Source organism: Canis lupus, chromosome 21, assembly GCF_003254725.2.
Source record: "Canis lupus dingo isolate Sandy chromosome 21, ASM325472v2, whole genome shotgun sequence".
In the NCBI taxonomy this organism is placed as follows: domain Eukaryota; kingdom Metazoa; phylum Chordata; class Mammalia; order Carnivora; family Canidae; genus Canis; species Canis lupus.
In genome coordinates this window covers 24,322,500-24,344,448 of record NC_064263.1, presented here as the reverse complement: position 1 = coordinate 24,344,448, position 21,949 = coordinate 24,322,500, and the positions used below count along the sequence as shown (strand labels likewise).

The 21,949-nt window shown below is 37.6% G+C and overlaps 2 protein-coding genes across 29 annotated transcripts in view; one reads left to right on the top strand and one right to left on the bottom strand.

Moving 5' to 3' along the window:
• The window catches only part of C2CD3 (C2 domain containing 3 centriole elongation regulator), a 153,061-nt gene extending 150,985 nt beyond the window's left edge, over positions 1-2,076 (bottom strand). For 23 of the 28 annotated variants that reach the window (XR_007404624.1, XR_007404625.1, XR_007404623.1 and 20 more), the window contains exon 1: positions 1,927-2,075. Coding sequence is in view for 17 of the 28 variants with exons in the window: in XM_049098877.1 (XP_048954834.1) it covers positions 1,927-1,996 (70 nt within the window). In the remaining 11 variants the exon portion in view is untranslated. Of the gene's footprint in view, positions 1-1,635; positions 1,892-1,926 lie in introns of those variants that run through there. The other 5 variants (XR_007404620.1, XM_035703824.2, XR_007404619.1 and 2 more) reach the window with 3 other exon arrangements.
• PPME1 (protein phosphatase methylesterase 1) overlaps positions 2,023-21,949 on the top strand; it is an 87,088-nt gene continuing 67,161 nt past the window's right edge. The window contains exon 1 of the mRNA XM_049098891.1: positions 2,023-2,412. Coding sequence (XP_048954848.1) covers positions 2,312-2,412 — 101 coding nt within the window. The 5' untranslated portion in view covers positions 2,023-2,311. The remainder of the gene's footprint in view (positions 2,413-21,949) is intronic.

Here is a 21,949-nt window from a genome sequence, read left to right as displayed (position 1 = left end):
CACTGTATGTTAACTAGAGTGAAATTAAAAAAAAAGAAATCATTCCTATATTATACACACATTTCTATTCCTCTTTTTCCTTGGAGAATGGTCATGCCTAACAAGAAGAAAATATACTGGAGTATATCAGATCAGGAGATCTATATAAGTAAGTCTTTGGATTTCTAAAGCGAACAATTCTCTGCTCTCTAGTCGAAGATGACCCACCATAATCTTTATAGATAACTAGTTTGAATATAAAAATAATACATGGGTGTGTATATGAGCATTACTATGTGTGTGTGTGTATACACACACACACACATGGTATAGCAAGAAAGACATTCTTATGTTATTTCTATTTTTATCTACCTCCTATCAACCAAATATACTTGGCTGGTTTGGCATAGGGAACACCAGTATTGAATATATCCATGCTTCTATTTCATATCCTCCCATCATTCCTGGCAGGAAAGGTACTGCCTCAAACTGCCTTATTATCTTTAAACAGTTTGGATAAGATTCATTCTCAGACTGTAGATTCAGTCCTTAATCCAATGGACTAATGTACTATCACCATACCTAACACCACTTTACCTATAATATAAAAAGCAAAGTCACACAATGTATGTTTGTTTGTAGGCAGCTCCACTGAGATTCAATTTCTAATTTCCTGATCAGTCCTGGGTTACTAGGGCGCCTGTTTCCTCCACAACTAACACTTCCCTGCTTTTCTGGTGTGCATATTTCTCCTTAAGCATACTATCCTGATAAGGTCCTCTTGCTACATACTCTTTCACCACCACTCCAACACTACCACACTTTGTCACTCCTCCCTCTTTCTTCCACAACTATCTTTCCCAACTCCTGCCTGTACCCCTTCATGCTTCAAGATTGCCTCATGTTGGACCCATTCAACCAACATTTACTGAGTCCTGCTTTGTGCTAGTTCTTGGGGATTCAGTAAAGTATAAAACATGATCTTCTCCTATTAGAATTGACATACCACCTCTCCAACATGTGTTGTTTTTTTTTTTTTCCCAGTCCGTGTGGAACTCCAAAGGTATACTTTCCCAAACACAGACACATATTTACCTTTGTTATCAAAAGCACTCCTAACTCATGGGGATGTAATAGCACAGTGACTATAGGTAATAGTGTACTGCATATCTTAAAGTTGCTAAAAAAGTACATTTTGAGAGTTTTCATGACAAAAAAATTTCTTAGTAACGGTGATGGACGCTGACTAGACTCACTGCGGTGATCATTTCCCAACATATACGAATATCCAATCATGTACAACCTGAAGCTAAGATAATGTGATATCAATTATAACTCACTTTCAAAAGGCTAAAAAATTCCTAGAATTTTTATTCCCTTTCTTTAGAAACGTTCTGCCTGTACCCTTTTAGCCCTCACCTCGGCCCATTTATTCGCCCGTTTTGTCCCCCTACTTCGGCCTCTATTTCCTTTCCATTCGTGTGAGGGCGAAATGCCTTCTCTTTCGACCTTTTCATTCTTTGGTTATTTCCCTCTTTCTTCCCTTCTCCCTCCTTTTTCGCAGGCGCATGTGGAAGTCTCCCTAGAATTCTTTATACCTGGCTCCCCTAACTCCGCCTCGTTACTCTTTCCTCAACCTTTGGTCGCTCCAGTTACCTCTTTTCTTGCGGCCACGGACGCCCGCAGACCCCTGGCCTTTTCGTTGTTTCATGACGAGCCAGGGCTCTTCTTCACCACCTGAACTCTGGCTCCAGCACCTAAGCAGTCGCCTCCCGCCATCCCTTCCCAAGGCGCCTGCGTTCCCCGGCAACCGGAGCCGCCGGGCAGCTTGGGAAGCAGGAAGAAGCGGCTCTCCCTCCAACAGCCTGCGAGAAGCGGTAAAAAGGAAAGGCGCCAAGACGTCTTACTGCAAGAGACTACAACACCCAGGATGCTTTGCTACACTACCTCTGCGAGGTTGGCCGCTGTCGTGTGCAGCTGCGCAAGCGCAAAGGGATACGCCCTTTGAGGACTTCATTGCCCAGAGTGCATTGCCTGTAGGAGAGCCTGTCTTTCCGGCGAGGGTCGATGAGCTCTCCGCTTAGGGTCTAATAGATCCATAGACTCCGTTACCCAGCTTCCTTTGTGGAGGGCTGTTGCGCACTTCCGGTGGAAGAGCTGAGGAGAGGGGGTGGAGTTTACGGAGCCGGTGGGCGGTGGGCGGTGCTGCCGGTAGCTGGGTGCTGTCCAAAGGCACTGGGCGTCGCTAGGGGAGTGAGCTGTGACCTGCTGGGCCGCACTTAGCGTGGGACGAAGCTTAGGCTACTGTTTGACTACCTGAGGCCTTCCCTTCATGTCGGCCCTCGAGAAGAGCATGCACCTCGGCCGCCTGCCGTCTCGCCCACCTCTACCCGGCAGCGGGGGCAGTCAGAGCGGAGCCAAGATGCGAATGGGGTACGTGACCCATACCCTTTTTCCCTAGAGGCCAGGCCCCGGCCATTGGAGAATGGTGTCTCTAGGCGTTTAGAGCGGCACGGCAAGGGAAGCCAAGGATGGGAGCGAATGTTAGCAGCGGCCTGGAGACGTTTCGATGGTGTTGAAGGCAGATTTGGGAACTAGGGGAGGCGCCAAGTCAATGGAAATTGGAGGACAAATAGTATTGAAGGGAGGAGGGAATGAGGCAAAGATTGAGGAAGCTGAGAGGATAATTTAAGAGATGTAGGAGGCACCTCCAGAAGAAGTGATGGAAGAGGTTTGAGGAAACGTAATAGAGTAAGGGAATATCTGTCAGGGAGGGTTGAGAGACATGGAGAATGAGAAAAGTTGAGGGAATTAGGGGAACAACTAGGAAAAGATTTGGGATAGTAAGATGACTGAAGCAACTAGATATTAGAAAAGCTGAAGGATGATAACACCTGAGGCAGAGTTGGAGAAGGAAAGTAAAATAGGGAGCAGAAGGTTCTAGAGAGAGTGCCTAGGAGGCCGATTCAGGGAGTGAGGGGGTGATTAGGAGATTAGATCTCTTAAGGGAGAACTGTGAAAGCTTGGAAACAGGGCCAAGGAAAGATGGAGAATATAACTAAATAGACTGTTATGGAAAGGAACGTGCTGAGAAATAAGGGTAGGGAGTAAGGGGAGGAGTGAAGAGGAGCTTAGAGAGTGACCATGAGCTCTAGAGATGGAGAAAAGATTGGGAACAGGGTTTAGGGAATGAAAGTGCTGCAGAGATAAGGTATGAGAAGCTTAAAGAGGAAATTTGGGCAGTTGATTTTTGCCAGGCAAGTAAGTCTGATGGAGAAGGTACATACTGGTTTGAGAAGATTCAGACTTAATGAAGCATTCAGAGTAGCCAGTTAAAACGTTTGGGGGAAAACCATTTACTGGGAAGGGAGGAGCTGTGTTGAAGAGATAGGTTTGGGAAATTTTATGTCATTGAATGGCTTGCACCAGATTAGGAGTTACTCAGGTGTAAGAGAGGGTATCAATTGAACATAAGAGAGGTAATTACTGGAAAGCAGAGGAAATTGAGTAGGCAGTTGTTTTGTTTTTTAAAGATTTTATTTATTTACTCATGAAAGACACACAGAGAGAGGCAAAGACATAGGCAGAGAGAAGCAGGCTCCATGCAGGGAGCCTGATGTGGGACTGGATCCAGGAACTCCAGGATCATGCCGTGGGCCGAAGGCAGATGCTCAACTTCTGAGCCACCCAGGTGTCCCGGCAGTTGGTTTTGTGAGGTATTTGTAGTATAAAATAATATTCTGGAGACTAGTGACTGTTAAGAGAGAAGGGGTAGAAAGAGTAGGTGTGAGGTAGTCAAGAGAGTGTGCTTGGGATTTTAGAGTTCGATTGATAGATATCCTTGGAATAAAGACTAGAGAAGAGAAACTTTCGTTTCTAAAGAAGTAGTACGTAGAAAAACTGATCAAAAAGGAGATGAGGACAGGAGATGCAGTACTATGAAAGAAGGTCTCTGGAATAAAGGGAAAGGAATATCCCATAAATTAAAACAGTGGGGTAGAGAGGTGTGAGAATTAATGGGTGGTGGTTGAAAAAACCAGGGGGAGGAAATTAAGAATTGGAAACCTGACTATGATACACAGTAGAAACATGAGAAAACCTTGACAGAAGATAGATAGTGGATGCACAATGGAAAGAGGTGGTAGAAGGCCTCATATAAGGTAAAACGGAGATTGTTTTGGCTTTAGAAGACAGAAAGTGAAGACTGTAACATGAATAAGGAGGATCTGGAAACTGATCCATGACAGATTATTTGGGAAAGTTAACCTGGAGTATAAAAATAAATGTAACATTTATCGTTGGTATGTGTCTTAGTTGTTGCCTTTCTTAGACTAAAATTCATCCTTTAGTATACCGGTACTCTTCTGTAAAAATACATAAAAATATTAGCTTTTTGATAACTATACTTGCTACAAGTAAATTAGAGTTCAGCTTCTCACTTTGTTAAAACTAGTTCTCTGAAGATGAACTGAAAAGAAAAACACTAAGAGAAAATACAGCAAAAAGCTGCTAATTAGAAAATTGTGTTAATTGTTGGTAATGTACTCTCTTTAAATAGATGCTTTTGTTAACTATTTATCCTAGAAAACAAAGTTCTTTAGAAAAATCCTTTATGATACTGCGAAGAGAAGGGCTTTGTTGGTGAATTTTATGTGCTTCCCAAGTGGCTTGTTTTCCTTTATTTTTCTTTCCTGTTTCCTTATTGGAATATAGGCAGGCCTCAGCTGAGTCTAAAGTTAGTGGTAATATTGACTCTCTCCCTGTCCTAGAAGGAACATGTATAAATGATCTCATTTTACTGTGTCACTGTATAGTTGAGAAAATAAATTCGAAGAATTTAATTCTGTATTCTGTAAGGTAAACTTAAGAGGCAAGGGACAATATTTTTTATTAATAAAAAAGTAAAACTCAGGGTACCTGGGTGGTTGGTTAAGTGACCAGCCTTGGTTTCAGCTCAGGTTGTGATCTCAGGGTCATAAGATGGAGTCCCAAGTTGGGCTCCAAGCTCAGTGTAGAATCTGCTTGAGATTCTTTCTCCCTCTGCCCCTCCCACTTGTGCTCTCTCTCTAAAATAAATCTTTAAAAAAGAGAGACAGAGAAGACAAACTCAAATCTTCTTCATACTAAGGCAGTAGGAGCTAAGTGGTTAGAGCCACTAAAGACTAAGACTTGGAGTCTCTAAGATCCATTTTGTTTTTCGGATTCATAGTTGTTATCCTGTTTTGAGTTGTATGTCTTAGTTCTTTACAAATACTCTAGGATTCAGTCTTTTTCCTCAGTCTTGATTTATGAAGTCTTACTTCTACCAATTTTAAAGCATCCTGCATCCTATTTTATTTCTTCTATTCATTCATTTGCATTTTCCTTATCTTTTTCCATTCCCCCATCTATTTCTTACTCTCAAGTTGGACCTGTGCCTTTGACAATCTTTTTATGACTTATTCTTTCAACTCTTTCAATTCATAATCTCTTACCTTTAATTTCACTAAACCTTATTTAGATGTGTTTCCATATTCAGGGTGGTTTTGGGTTTATGATTTTTTGTGAGTGTCCATAATTTAGTTTTTCAAATTAGATATAGAAATTCCAGAGTATTGTTTGATAATGTAATAATAACAATTACTTTTTTTTTTCTAGATAGGTACTTTGTGCCAGCCATTGTAGTAGTAGCTTCATGTGTGTTACTTTATTATATTTGTTTGTATGTTACTTTAATCTGTTTACAACCTTGCGAGGTAGATATTTCTTTGCATTTATAAGTAAGGAAGTTCAGACTTGAGATTAAAAGTCACCCAACTGGTATGTGGGAGAACTAGAATTCAATTGATGTTTAGTCTCGAAACACCAACACTTTTTCTTAGGTAAGGCCTGAATTCCTGGTTTTATTGTTCCATGATGGATGCCAGTAGATGATGCCAAAAACCGTGGTTCTGAACTTTTTTATTAAAGATTTTGGAGCTGTTCTGGTTTGTGATCCCTACTTGTAACTGGTATCTTACCCTGTTAGAGTTGCCATAACAAAAATACCATAGGTTAGATGGCTTATAAACAGCAGAAATGTATTTCTCACATTTCTGGAGGCTGGGAAGTCCAAGATCAAGCCGCTGACAGATTCTGTGTTCAGTAGGGACTGCATGCTGGTCCAGAGATGGCAATCTTCTTGCTGGGTCCTCACACAGCAGGGGGAAGGAAGCTCTGTGCATCTCTTTTCTAAGGGCACTAATAACATCCTTGAAGGCTGCACTCTCATGACCTCATCATCTCCCATCGTCCCACTTCCAAATACCATCAAATTGGATGTTAGGATTGAACATGAATTTGGGGCTGGAGGAGGGGCACAAAGGTTCAGTCCACAGCACCGAGGTGTGCTTGAGAGGAGTGTGTTTTGAAAATCACTGCTTTAGTACATGCCATTACCATTAAAGAGACTATATAGATTATTAGAACCATTCATTTTCAATGTGTTTTTGGTTTATCAATGGTACTCCATTTCTGTAGTTATATCTTAACATTTCTCCAGTGCTTTAACTGAAAGATATATTGGTGCTTTTTTGTATTATTTTATGAGATTCCTTAGGGCAGGGATATTTTCTCTTAATGAGAAAACTCCAATGTTCTCTGACTTGCCTAAAAACCAGAATCATCAAATGGCAGAAACAGGATTCAAGCCCAGATTTCAGATTTTTAGTCCATTGTTGCTCTTGTTATACTTTGCTGTAGAAATTGTTTGAAGTGATACAGATCTAAAAAAAAAAAAAAAAAAAGTAGTAGTATAGATCGGAGTTTGAAGCCCAGCTTGTGCATTTACTTTGGTTAAGTCATTTAACTCCTCAGTCTTTTTCTTTTTTTTTTTCCTTTTAATTTCTGCTTACTTTAGAGTTCTATGAGAATGAGATAATACATGCAAAGCACTTATACTTCCTGACACATAAGCTTTTAAGGAATGATAACTAGCAAATTATTTTATATAGAGAACTGTGAGAAAGGCTTATTCTTTATGAAGTAGAAGCTCTCCTTTGAATTTTTTGTAATGTCAGCTTTTTTCCCTGTAAGTTCTATATTACTCATATCTGATTAAATAGTCCTTCATTTAACTTCTTAATTTTTTTTTTAACTTCTTAATTTTATATTGGATATCAGGCCTTTTAAGAAGGCTTTAAGTAGCTATTCACACAAATGGAGAAATAAAGGACAAAGTAAAGTGACTTGCTCAAGCTCTATAAATCCCAGTATCTCTGTTGTTGTTACTTACTAGGTTTTTAAAAATTAAGAGTCACATACCATAGAATTCACCCTTTTATAGTATACAGTTCATTTAGTTTTGGTGTACTCAGGGTTGTATAGTCATTGTCACTAATTCTAGGACATTTTCATTATCCCATAAAGAAACTACCTACTTGCTGGCAGTTATTTCCCCCTCCCCGATTCCCTGAGAACCACTAATCTATTTTCTGTGTTCATGGATTTGCCTATGCTGGAGATTTCATATAAATGAAATCATATAGTCAGCAGCCTTTTGTGATTGACTTCTTTCACTTAGTATAATGTTTTCAAGATTCATCCACACTGTAACATGCTATCAATATATCATTCCTTTTTATTGCTGAATGATATTCCTTTGTGTAGATATACCAGATTTTACTTACTTGTTTATCAGTTGCTGAACCTTGTTTCCATTTTTTTGCTACTCTAAATAATACTGCTCTGAACATTCACATAGAAATCTTTCTGTGGTAGTATATTTGGATTTCCCTTGGGTAAATACCTAAGAATGGAATTGCTGGGTCATACGGAATTATGTTTAACTTTTTTTTTTTTTTTTTTTTTAATTTATGATAGGCACACAGTGAGAGAGAGAGAGGCAGAGACACAGGCAGAGGGAGAAGCAGGCTCCATGCACCGGGAGCCCGATGTGGGATTCGATCCCGGGTCTCCAGGATCGCGCCCTGGGCCAAAGGCAGGCGCCAAACCGCTGCGCCACCCAGGGATCCCCTATGTTTAACTTTTTAAGAAACTACAAGCCTCTTTTCCAGAGTGGCTCTTTCAAGCTCTTTGTATTCAGGATATTTCCTCTTTATAAGTGTTAAAATATTTTCCAACTTGCTTTTTACATATATTTTGCTATGTAAAAAGTTTTGTTCTTATTTTTAAATTTCTTTTCTTTTTTATAGAGAGGGATCTGGGGATGGGCAAAGGGAGAGGAAAAGAGAATCCCAAGGAGACCTTATGCCCACCCAGCGTGGAGCCCAAACATGGGGCTTGATTTTACAATCCCGAGATTAGGTATGACCTGAGCCGAAATCAAGAGTCAGATGCTTAACTGACTGAGCCACCCAGGCATACCAAAAGTTTTGTTTTTAAATTTTATTGTACTCAAATCTCTCTAGTGTGTGTTGCTTTTGGAATTTGAATCCCAGAAAGACATTTCCTTCTCCCAGGTTATAAAGGAATTTGTATATGTTTCTTTCCAGGACCTGTATGGTTCTTTTTTTTTAACATCCATTTTAAGTTTGTCTTGATGTGTAAAGTGAAGTACAGATCCAGTTTTATCTTTATCCACAGGTTATCCAGTTGTTGGAACACTATTTATTAAAAAGTCCTTTTCCTATTATGTGAATTTCACCTCAGTAAAAATTAGTCGTTTTCCCCATGGATTAAAATGATGCCTTTATGAGATACCAAATTTTCACATAGATTTGGGTCTGTTTTCTTTTTTTTCCTCATCGGCTTGACTATTTATTTAGGTGCAACTATTACCCTTTAATTAAAGAGGCATTTTTAATATGTTTTAGTAGATGGTAGAGGTAGCTTCCTCCTTATTCTTCTTAAAGATTTTCCTGGCTCCTGCTACTTGTTTATCCTTACAAATAAACTTTTTTTTTTTTTTTTAGGAATGGTTGACACACAATGTTACATTAGTTTCAGGTGTACAACATAGTGATTCTGTAAGTTTATACTTTGTCCTATGCTCACTACAAGTGCAGCTACCATACAACATTATCATAATACCATTGACTATAATTCCCTATACTATACCTCTTATTCCCTGTGATATATTCATTCTGTAACTGGAAGCATGTATCTCCCATTCCCGCACACCCATTTTGCCCTTCCCCTCACTCCCCTCCTCTCTGGCAATCATCAGTTTTGTGTATTTATGCATCTTTTTCTGCTTCTTTGTTTATTCATTTTGTTTTGTTTTTTAGATTCCACATATAAGTGAAATCATGTGATATTTGTCTCTCTATCTTATTTATTTCACTTAGCATAATACTTTCTAGGTCCACCCATTTGTTGGCAGATGGCAAGATCTCATTCTTTCTTATGGCTGAATAATATATAAATAAACTTTCTAATCAACTAAACTAGTGCCAGAAAGAAAAAATCCTCATACTCTTTTTATTGGGATTACATTAAATATATAAGTTAACTTAGAATACACATTTTTATGATGTTGAGTCTTCTTTGAGGAAATATGATGTTTTCCAATGTATATAAATCCTTTTGAAGGAAAACTGTTTCAGATCCCAAATATTGGCCCAAGTTATATCTAATGTAATATCACTTAATTATGTACAAAATAAAACTAGGGGTAAATTTTTCATGTGTAAGTAAATACCATATTCTTATGTAATTACAAAACTCAGTAAAACTATTTAAATACAATTAGACCTACAAAATTCCCCAATCTAAATTAGAAGTATTACATTCACGTGAAATCATCATATTTGCTGTTAACAATTTACTGTGCTTTAAACCAAAAGGATATTTATTATTCATAGGAATTACCAGAATTGATACATTCAACTGTATTAAGGACCCTGTCCATCCTTCGTTTTGCCATCCTTAGAAATGTTGGATTTTCCTTTTCTTGTCACTTTTTGTTTGTAAGATGGCTGCTGCAACTCTACTTTCAAATTACCTTTATTCTATCTTTCTAAATAAAAAGGAAAGGAACAAAAGCAAAGGCCTTTTCCTGGCTAAGCTTGTCTTTTTTTTCCCCCTTGTTTTGTGGAAAGGGAACCCCAGCCAATTTTTCCTTCAGTCCCATTGTTCTGAACTGAGTTATTTGTGCATCCTAAAACCAATCACTGGCAGTAGGGAATGGGATTACTATGACGCGTTTAGACCAATTCTGGTTCATTCCCTTGGGCTGAGGGTAAGACAAGATATTGGTGCTAGCTACTAAAACAATCCGGAATTCTGCTAGGGAATAGAGAGTGGTGAGAAGTGGAGAAGGAATGTCTATAGAGTAGATGGTAAACATCATGAAACACAAGGCCTTAATGTTAGCAAATGGGGGGAGACTAATCTTTGCACATTCTCTGCTATTTTCACTGCAACACAGATAGAGGAAGTAATCAATCTCTTTCTCTCCCTCTTTTCTCTCTTTCCGCCTTGTGCTGGGTTTGAATCCCTTGACCTAAAAGCACTTCTAGTAAATATCCCTTTTTCTATTGTTGCTAGGCTTATTGCTAGCAAAGCTATTTCTTAGTGTCTGCAAAATTGGATAATTAGATTTTGTTTTTAAACGTAATGAGCCCTCCTTGTTATGTTACTTGAGTCAGATTTGAGAAAACACTTATGGTTGGTTAGGAAGGACTTATTCCTTCATGTCATAAATTAGTTTTTTTTAAGAGAAGAAAGTTTTAATAGTTTTATTTAAAGAGTGGTCCAAATATATGGCACACTTAGATGTTCTTCAAAATATAGTTTTGACAACCAGTTCCAAGCACATACTACCAATTAATTTTGATGATTGAATAAGAGGTTATGTTGAGGGGGTAGGCCTGGCTGGCACAGTTGGTTAAGCGTCTGACTCTTGGTTTGTGGGTTTTTTTGTTTGTTTTGTTTTGTTTTTTGTAAATTTATTTTTTATTGGTGTTCAATTTGCCAACATATAGAATAACACCTAGTGCTCATCCCATCAAGTGCCCCCCTCAGTGCCCATCACCAGTCACCCCCATCCCCCACCCACCTCCCCTTCCCCACCCCTGGTTCGTTTCCCAGAGTTAGGAGTCTCTCATGTTCTGTGACTCTTGGTTTTGACTGAGGCCTGACCTCAGGGTCGTGAAATCAAGCCCTGCATCTGGCTTCAAGCTCAGTGTAGAGTCTGCTTAAAGACTCGCTCTCACTCTCCCTCTGCTCCCCCACCCGTCTTTTGTTCATGCATATGCGTACATGTACTCTCTCCCTGAAGTAAATAAATATGTCTTTAAAAAATATGAAAGGGGTTATGTTGAAAATTCCAGTCATCCAAACCATAGAGAAGGCTGAAGTTGTTTATTATCATTCCTTTTATACTATGCAACTGTGTGTGTTCTTTGCTATGGACTTTTTCTGTCTATAAGTGGAAACTCTGTCTCTGTTGCTAATAAGTCATGTGGCTATGGTCAATTTATCTTTTTCTCTTTTGGGGACTTACTATGATGTTGTAGTAGAAAGAGTGCTTTGGAAATAGACATACTTGAGTTTAAATCCAAACTCCAATGCTACTGAAAGTGGCTCTAGGCAAATTATTTTATATTTAAGACTGTATTTCTTTCTTTATTTTTTTTAAAGACTTAATTTATTGGGCAGCTCAGGTGGCTCAGCGGTTCAGCGCTGCCTTCAGCCCAGAGCCTGATCCTGGGGACCCAAGATCGAGTCCCGCATCAGGCTTCCTGCATGGAGCCTGCTTTTCCCTCTGCCTGTGTCTCTGCCTCTCTCTCTTTCTCTGTCTTTCATGAATAAATAAATCTTAAAAAAAAGAATTTATTTATTCATGAGAGACACAGAGAGAGAGAGAAAGAGAGAGAGGCACAGACAGGCAGAGGGAGAAGCAGGCTCATTCCATGCAGGGAGCCCGAGGTGGGACTCTATCTCGGGTCTCCAGGACCATGCCTGGGCCGAAGGCGGCGCTAAACCGCTGAGCCACCCGGGCTGCCCCTATTTCTTTGTCTTTAAAATGGGGAAACTTTTCTTGCAGAGCTCAAAATTCTGTTTGACACATAATAGGCAGCTAATTAATTGTTCCCTTCCCTTCCATAAAGCAAGATTTAGGTTAGATGATCTTTAATAGTCTGATCTAGTATGTAGTTTTTAGAATCTTTAAGTCAGCTGCTTTAATAACATGCCCTTATCACTAGTAATGAACACTCCAAACTACCACAACCCATACAGCCATCTGGTTACCTTCTTTCCATTCCCTTCAAAGTGTTCCTAATGAAGACTTTTTTTTAAGGTAGTAATGCCTTGATTTAAATAGCTGGCTGCAATTAAACTTCAGTATTTTGCCTCTACTACAAGGCTCTTAGACTAGAGAATTTGTAACAACAGCCGCTAGAACTGCTTCTGTGCAGCTCATGACTCATTTGTAACTCTCCTAAGATTTAAGTAGCCTAGTAGATGTTGAAATTATTATGCCTCTTTGGATTTGAGACATTTACTTCAAAACGTTTAACTTTTCTTAGTCCTTGTTCTCTAAATATGCAAGGAAAATTTTTTCTCCCTTCCTCCTATTCTCCTCTCTCCTTTCTTTCCTGAGCAGCTAATCATATAATTTTGTTGCTGTTGCTTGTATCTCCTTTAGGCATCATCACATAGTTGGCAAGCATCACACATCTATGCCCCCATAGCCTTCTGTAGTATAGCACTTATCCTTCTGACTTGTAATTATTGGTTGACATCTATTTTTCAAGACTGTGAGCTTCTTAAGGGTAGAAGTTGTATCTTAATTTCCCTGGTTTTCACCATGCTGGCTACTTAAGTACTGACCTATTTGGCCTCATTTTGTAAGAACAATTTCATTTTTTCACCAGTTCCATTAAAATGGTGTAACCTAACTTATATTCCCTTTCTCTTGAAAGCTGTTTCACATCATGAAATAATGGAATCTATACTTTATTTCAGCACCAGCACTTAGGCAAAGTGTGTTGTGAGTGCTTCCAAATACCTTGTCTTAATCTGAAATTTAAAATATTCATGGTTGAAGCTCATGCCTGCAATTAGTCTATTATATGTAAAGATTCATAGCTGGTTTTGGTTTTATTTTCTTTTGTGATTCCCCAAACCTGAAAGCAATTCCATTACTATAAGAGAACAAATGTCAATTAGCAATTATTTGTGGAAGACCTGTATTTAATAGGATTGGGGTTTTTTGTTCTTGTTCAATTTATCCGTTATTCTCTTAAGAGTAAAGACTATTTTCCAAGGAGATGGTACCTGCACATTGGTGACTCTACCAAGTGTAGGGATCAAAGCAACCAGTTTACTATTAAAAGCTCTCCCTAAATGTTTCTTGCACTTACTAACTGCCAAGTTTATTTTACTTTCAGTGCTCCCTAAATGTTTCTTGCACTTACTAACTGCCAAGTTTATTTTACTTTCAGTGCTCCCTAAATGTTTCTTGCACTTACTAACTGCCAAGTTTATTATACTTTCAGTGCTGCTCATTGACTTGTTCTATTCCTCCTCTGAGCTACATTACACTTTTAGTCATTTCTACTCACCTTTCAATTATTGTGCATTACTACTCGATATTGCATTTTTAATTGTTATATCAAATTTATCATAATTTTATGGTTATGTAATTTGGCAATTACCATAATTAATTATCATAATTTATATCTCATGGTAATTTTTTAAAGTTACTCCAATAAAATTGAAGATCTGGAGTGCAGGGGCCTTTGTTTTTATTTCTTTGCACCTTCTGTGGTAGCACAGTTAGATAAATGTTTTTATAAAATTTGGTTTAATGGACATGAGGCACACAACATTCATTTAAAATGGGATCCTAAAACTTTTCCTGACCATTCAGCCTACAGTATTTTTTCCATTTTCTGTCCTTTCATAGTACCCATGGTTTATACCAGAGATTGGTAAACTTTTCTGTAAAGGGCTGGATAGTAACCATTTTATGGTTTGCAAGCAATACAGTTTCTGTAGCAGCTACTAAGGTCTTGTTGTACAGTGAAAGCAGCCATGAACAATATGTGATTGAATGTGATTGTGTTTCAACAGTACTATTTTTGTGGACACTAAAATTTTAATTTCATGTCATTTTCTCATGTTATTAAGTATTATTTTTTTCTCCCAGCTTTTTTTTTTTTTTAAGATTTTATTTATTTATTCATGAGCGACACAGAGAAGGCAGAGACGTAGGGAGAGGGAGAAGCAGGTGCCTCACAGGGAGCCTGATGTGGGACTTGATCCCCGAACTCCAGGATCACGCCCTGAGCCAAAGACAGACATGCTCAACCACTGAGCCACCCAGGAGTTCCTCTCCCAACTTTTAAAAATGTTAAGAACATTTTCAGCTCATGAGCCATACAAACACAGGCAATGGCTGGATTTGCCTCCAGGCCATAGTTTGCCAACCCTTTATCAATACTATTTATTTTGAGGGCAGCCCGGGTGGCTCAGCGGTTTAGTGCGCCTTCAGCCCAGGGCATGATCCTGGAGACCCAGTATCGAATCCGTTGTGGGCTCTCTCCAGGGAGCCTGCTTTTCCCTCTGCCTGTGTCTCTACCTCTCTCTTTGTGTCTCTCATGAATAAATAAATAAATAAATAAATAAATAAATATTTTAAAAAAAATTTATTTTGTACTTCTGTAGTAGAAAGAATATAGGTTTTAAATTAACAAGCTAGGATTCCCTTTCTGCCTACTACACACTAGTTAACTAGTCTAAGCCTGATTTGATTTTCTTAAAATGCGGATAATACTAAATACAACATTATATGTTAATTACACTTCAATAGAAACTTTTAAAAAATTTTAATGTGGATAATACTAGCCTCAGTTGTTTTGAAGAGAAAGAGATTATGTATATGTAGAATCATTATTTAAATTATAAAACTAGATAATGGAAACCTATTTGCTATAATTCATGAATTCTGATACGTTTCTTTTCATATTTAAAATGATAGTGCCTTAACAATTGCTATTGGTCAGGTAACAACCCTATCTTGGTTCTCCCCACTTGTATGAGCAAACACTAAAACCAGCATCAAAACTTGCAAATAGGTGTTGGTAGCTTGGAAGAAAATTCTGGAGACAAAAGTGTGGCACACTCTCTTAACTAAGAATTGAATGGTTGTGAGAAGAAGTGGGTTTTCAATTAGGTAAGTTAAGCATTATTCCTAAAGTTAGAGTCAAAAAGTAATATAGCTCTCTATGTAATGGAAAGTCAGCATATGAGCTGATGTTTAGTTTTAAGAAATACTCCATCACCAATGTTCTTGGTGTTGGACCGTATTAGTCAAAGTGATTCAAAAGAGAATATGACTCTCAGCATGAAGAAATTGGTTAGAAATATTTTAAGTATTTAATTTTGGTTTCATTTTCCTTTATACCCATAAGTGATATATGTTGAATCAGTATGAAAGAGCTTTTTAAGAAATTTAAAGTTAATTCTAACTGGTCAAATGTGTCTTTAATTGGTAGTACGTAAAATTATTGTTCATCTTACTTTTGATAGTGCTGTGTATATACAGAATTTTATCTATTCTAATAACTACATTGTGGTCTACTTGTTTAGTCTTCCCTAATTTAATTGTAAACTCCTGTGTTTTATTTACTTGCCCCAAAGTGGTTAGCACACAGGAACTTAATAAACATTTGATGAAGGAATGAATAATGCCCTGATACAATGGACACATGATATTGTTTCCAGTAGTTTAAAATTTAGTAGGGAAGGGAAAGCCATAGATTTGTGCAGTATAGAAATGAGATTTTAAAACTGTAATTAAAACTGTAATTATTGACAATGTGCTAAAGTGAACTTGTGCCCTATTTATATCCATTATAGCCATCTGTGGTTTCCTTCTATCTTTATTCTATTAAGAAAATATAGCCCAGATTATTATGAGGATTAAATTTAGATAATGCTTGTAAAGTGCCTAGCACAAATACATGAATGGTTTGTTTCATTTAATCCTTTTCATCCCTTTAATTAAATCAGCTTTTCCTAAAGCATAAGAACTATGGTTCACGATATATTAAAATCACTTCAAATTCAATTTTCTGTGCTGATGACTTGAATTACATTGTTATATTAGCTGAATTTCATCATAAAAAAAAGCATTTTATCATATTATGACTAAGTAGCCTTGAAGGTAGAACTACCCAGAGAATTTACTAATATTCATAATAATGTTAACTTGGGAAAATGTGCTTCATTTTTCCCAACCACCTACTTTACAGATTTTTGGAATATAAACCCATTTTTAAGTTGTAGAATCTCTATACTAACATTTTTCTCACAAATATCGGGAAGTCATAATCTTTTATTTGGTAATTAGAGAAATTACTTTCCCAGTCCAGGTCACTATTTAATAAGGATAGTACTTCAAATTTTTATAACATTTAAGAAAAATCTTCACACCAGACCTCATCTTTGTGAATCTTTCCCTGACCTGATTCTGTTCCCATTGTGTGGGATTGAATTGAATGAATAGATTGAATAGATTGAATGTGCCATCTATGAGTTTTCATAGTATGCTAGGCTTATTTCTGTCATGGTTTTAATATACAGTGACTGTTTTCTTACTTATTTTCTCCCAGGCATGAGTTTTTTGAGGGCAAGAACTAAGTTATATTCATCAGTGGGAACTTGCTTGCTGATATCCCAAATGCCCAGGAAGTATATCAGGGCCTTCCATAAAAGGCATACTCAAATGTCACTTTAATTGAAATGGAATTAAATTATTTGATTATATAAGCAAATCATGACTAGAAAGAGGCTCTAGAAAATTGCCCTAAAGATATCTGAAATGAAATGTCTTATGAAATATATTCTCCATTATTATGGCATTCAGGTGAGTCAGAGAAGGGAGTTATATGGTGGTTGGTTCTGAGCTATGTACTTATTAGAGTCTTTTTTTTTTTAAGATTTTATTTATTTATTCATAAAAAACACAGTGAGAGAGGCAGAGACACAGGCAGAAGGAGTAGTAGGCTCCATGCAGGGAACCCACTGCGGGACTTGATCCCAGAACTCAGGGATCATGCCCTGAACCGAAGGCAGATGCTCAACTGCTGAGCCACAAGGAATTCCTATTAGAGTCTTCTATATGGAGTTTATTGGCTTTTAAACTCTGACTCCAACCAAGCCTGCTTGCTTTCTTCCTGTTGTGGTACTATCCAAACAATAATAACTTACATAAGTTCTGATTCCTGAATACAGCTATAAACATTGATTTTAAGAGTAAACAGCTATACTAAGACCTTATAAAACATCAAAAAACCTACTTTCTTGCTTTCATTACTGATATCTCAGTGATTTTGTTTTTGTTTGAGGCCAGATCACTGTACTAAAATTGTTGTATCTTTTTTTCTCTTCACTTTTAGGACTTTGGAAAAATAAGTTATTAATTAGGTTGGGTAAGTGGCAGAAATAAGATTTGGAAGATTTTCTAAACCTAAGTAAAGCAAAATTCTTTGTTATCAGAGATAGAAGATTATAGTTCTTCTGGTGCTGCAGCAGCCTGTCTTTATCTATACATTTAAAATGAAGTATATATTTTTGTATGATCTGACTCAGCAGGTTGGAAGTTCCCATGCATTAAGTATCTTATTTGAAAGTGGTCTTAAGTGAGATAAGCTTTCATTCATTTGCTTGAAACCACATCATATATGGGACCATAAGTATCCTGTCTAATTTAGGACATTGTGGTAAATGCTACTATTTTCATTTTTGGATTCCATGATGCCCAAGTAACAACACTGACTAATGGCCAACAAAGAAAGCTAATAGGAATAGGATCTAGGATTTTCAATCACATGGTAAATCAGTATTTATTAACTTAGATCTCTTTATAATGGCCTCCTATGTTCTTTTTTTTTGAATGGCATCAGAGAAACTTAAGAGTTGTCTTGATTCTCCATCTCACTCCACCTTCCTGCTCTGTCCCCTTGCCATCTACATTTGTAAACCTTGACTTTTTCTTCAGTCTCTATGGTACTCAGGCTTGCTACTAGAGAGACACTGCTAGTCACTACCCCCACAGCAGGAACTTATCCTCTTTCACCTCTTCTGGAGGTTTCTACATGCTCATCTTTAACTTGGGTGATTTCAAGAATGGAGAACCTAGTATTATTTTGAAGGTAGTATTGAAAACTGATAAGGGAAGTAATAACACTGAGAATAAGATTCTAGGTCAGCTACTGTCTTGGATGAGTTATTTAACCTCCCTTAGCTTTAGTTTTCTCATTTGCAAAATAGAAATAACTACCCTAGAGGTTTATTGCAGAAATTAATTCATTTGTTTATCTCCATTCTCTTACCAAGCCCTATTAATTTATGGCACAGTAATTTGGAAAAAGGAATAATACCAAAGGACAAATAGAAGAGAGACGATAGGCTCCCAAGATTCAGGAAGATAGCAAGTTGAATATTAACTAACAGAGAAGAGCAAACTGAAAACTATCCACAGGAGAATGGAAGTACAAGCTAATCCATATCATAACCCCATACAGGCTCAGGAATTGTAGTTGCTAAGTACTTCTGGAAAGGGGGTTAAAACAGGAGGATTGATTGAAAATCTGTATAATGCACCATTAGACTCCCAGATCTCCTGTCCCTCAATGTGATGGTTAACCTTTAGAGAAACTGAGTGGGAAAAATTAGAGAGGGAGACAGACCATGAGAGACTCTTAACTCTGGGAAACAAACAAAGGGTTACTGAAAGGAAGGTGGGTGGGGGGATTGGGGTAGCTGGCTGATGGGCACTGAGGAGGGCACTTGATGGGATGAGCTCTGGGTGTTATACTATATGCTGGCAAATTGAATTTAAATTTAAAAATGTGGGCAGCCCTGGTGGCACAGCGGTTTAGCACCGCCTGCAGCTGAGGGCGTGATCCTGGAGACCCGGGATTGAGTCCCACGTCAGGCTCTCTGTATGGTGCCTGCTTCTCCCTCTGCCTGTGTCTTTGCCTCTCTCTCTCTGTCTCTATGAATAAATAAATAAAATCTTTAAAAAAATATATTAAAAAAATAAATTTAAAAATGTAAAAAAAAAAAAAAAAAAAGAAGAAGAAGAAGAAATTGAACCAGAGTGTCTGGCCTCAGAGGCAGTAGCCATATGACAATAAACGTAAAGCAACAGTATGCGAGTAAGGGTTAAGTGAAGGTATACATTCTGTCTTCTAGACACACCCATGGCTTGCTTTCTCACCTTCAGATCTTTGCTTAAAGGTGTCTTCCCTAGCCACCTGATTTAAAACTACAGTTCTTCCTAACCTGGCATTCACGGTCTCCCCCTCCTGGCTTTATTTTTTTCCATAACAGCACTATCTGACAAATTTTTACTTAAGTCTCCTTCTATTGGAGTGCAAACACCAGAACAGTAAGGTCTTAGGTCTGTTTTGTTCACTGAAGTATCCCATGGAACCTACAATAGTATCTTGTGAATAGTATCTCAGTGAATGTTTGTTGAATGAGGAAACAAATGAGATTATTCAGATCTTTTCTGAGAAGGCTAATACCTAGTCTTATGTTCCCAGGCAGGAAATTGGAGGATTTCTCTCCGGAGAATTGACTGGCCTAAGATAAAAGACATGCAGTTATTGGTGTTTCGGGGAAGAGTCCCTCATTTAAAAGGCTAGGACTCTGTTAAATGTATAGTCATATTGAATAGTCAACAAGCCCTGTTCTCTTATAGAATCACTGGACATCTAGGGAAAGCCTCTAACACAAAAGACAGATACTAAAAATGAGAAAGGGAAACAAGAATTCATAGAGTAAAAGAAAATCCTAAAAAAACCTAATACCTCTTGTCAGAGAGACAAGAGACAATATGGCATCTGTGAAACAAGAATAGGATGCTCTTTAAAAAGCAGGGGGGAACCTGGTTTCAGAGAACAAGAAATAGCTGTTGGAAATGAAAATATGTTTAGTAGTTATAAATTTAATAGAAGAGAAAGTTTAAGGAATCTTCTAGACAGTAATGTGTTCTAGTTTAAGGTTAAATTTAGAAATATGAGGAATAAAAGATTCTTAGTAAAAAAAAAAAATCGACTACACTACCTTACTTAGAAGATGATAGAAAAATGCCTTATATTTTGAGAAAGAATATCTGGCCTAAAATTTTTTGGCTAGTATTTCCCTACAATATCTTCATCTGTCTCTTTAATTTTGGAACTGTTTGTCTCTTTTAAATAGTATATAGCTGGAATTAAAAAAAAATATCCTCTGAGGATACTTGCTTCAGATCAGCTTCATTTTTGTGCATAGACTATCCTAGAAAATAGTCTAGTGAATTTAGTCTGTCCTTGATATATTTGGTTTTATTTCTACCATCTTTTTTTTTAAGATTTTATTTATTTATTCATGAGAAACACAGAAAAAGAGAGAGAGAGAGAGAGAGAGAGAGAGGCAGAGACACAGACGGAGGGAGAAGCAGGCTCCATGCAGGGAGCCCAACGTGGGACTTGATTCCCCAACTCCAAGTTCATGCCCTGGGCTGAAGGCAGGTGCTAAACCGCTGAGCCACCCAGGTGTCCCAACTTCACTCCTTTTTATTACTGAATAGTATTCCATTTTAGATGCCAGATTTTACTTATCCATTCAGTGGTTGATGGACATTTGAGTTGTTTCTACATTTTAGCTATTACGAACAATGCTGCTGTGATCATTCATATACAAGTTTTAAGGTGGACATTTGTTTTCATTTTCCTTGAGTATTCCTAGGAGTGAAATTGCTGGATCACATGGTATCTCTCAGTGTTAATCTTTTGAGGAACTGACAAACTATTTTCTAAGGCAGCTGCACCATTTTATATTCTCACCGGCAATATATGTGGGTTCTATTTTTCCACATTTTTTAAAAAGATTTTATTTATTCATAGAGACACAGAGAGAGAGAGAAAGAGAGAGAGAGAGGCAGAGACACAGGCAGAGGGAGAAGTGGGCTCCATGCAGGGATCCCAAGGTGGGACTTGATCCCGGGTCTCCAGGATCACGCCGCGGGCTGCAGGCAGTACTAAACCGCTGTGCCACTGGGGCTGCCCTATTTTTACACATTCTTGACAACAATTGTCATTGTTGATCTTTTTGTTTATAGTCATCCTGGTTGTGCGAAGTGGTTCTTCATTGTGGTTTTGATTTGCGTTTATCTAGTAACTAATGATGCTGGGTATTTTTTTATATGCTCATTGGCCGTTTGTAGCTCTTCTCTGGAGAAACATGTATTCAGATTGTTTGCTCATTTAAAAAATTGGGTTAGCTGTCTTTGTACTGAGTTTTGAGTTCTTTATATATTCTAGATAAAAGTTCCTTATCAGATCTATGATTTGCAAGTGTTTTCTTTCATTCTGTGGGTTGTCTTTTCATGTTTTTGATGGTCTCCTTTAAAGCACAAACATTTAATGTTGATAAAGTTCAAATTGTCTTTTCCTTTTCTTGTGCTTTTGGTATCATAGCTAAGAACCCATTGCCTAACCCAGAATCATGAAGATTTATGCTTATGTTTTCTTCTTAGAGTTTTGTAGTTTTAACTGTTGGTCTGTGATCCATTTTAAGTTAATTTCTGTGTATGATGTGAGGAGTGGGTCCACTTTCATTCCTTTGTATGTGAATATCCAATGAAAAGACTCCTCTTACCCCATTGACTTACCTTGGCATTCTTGTCAGAGATCAATGGATCATAAGTGTATAGATTTATTTCTTAATTCCTTATTGATTTATATATCTACCACACTGTTTGGATTACTGTAGCTTTGTGGTAAGTTTGAAATCATGAAGTATGAGTTTTCCAACTCTTTCTTAAAAAAAAAAAAGTTTTGGCTATTTTAGATTCCTTGAATTTCCATATGAATTTTAGGATAAGCTTGTCAATATCTGCAAGGAAGCCAGATGTTTCATGACGTATGAGTCTTCTAACTTTGTCTTCTTTAAAAAAATTGTTTTCACTTTTTTGGGTTCCTTGAATTCCTATGAATTTTAGGATAAGCTTGTCAATTTCTGCAAGGAAGCCAGATGTAATTTTAAT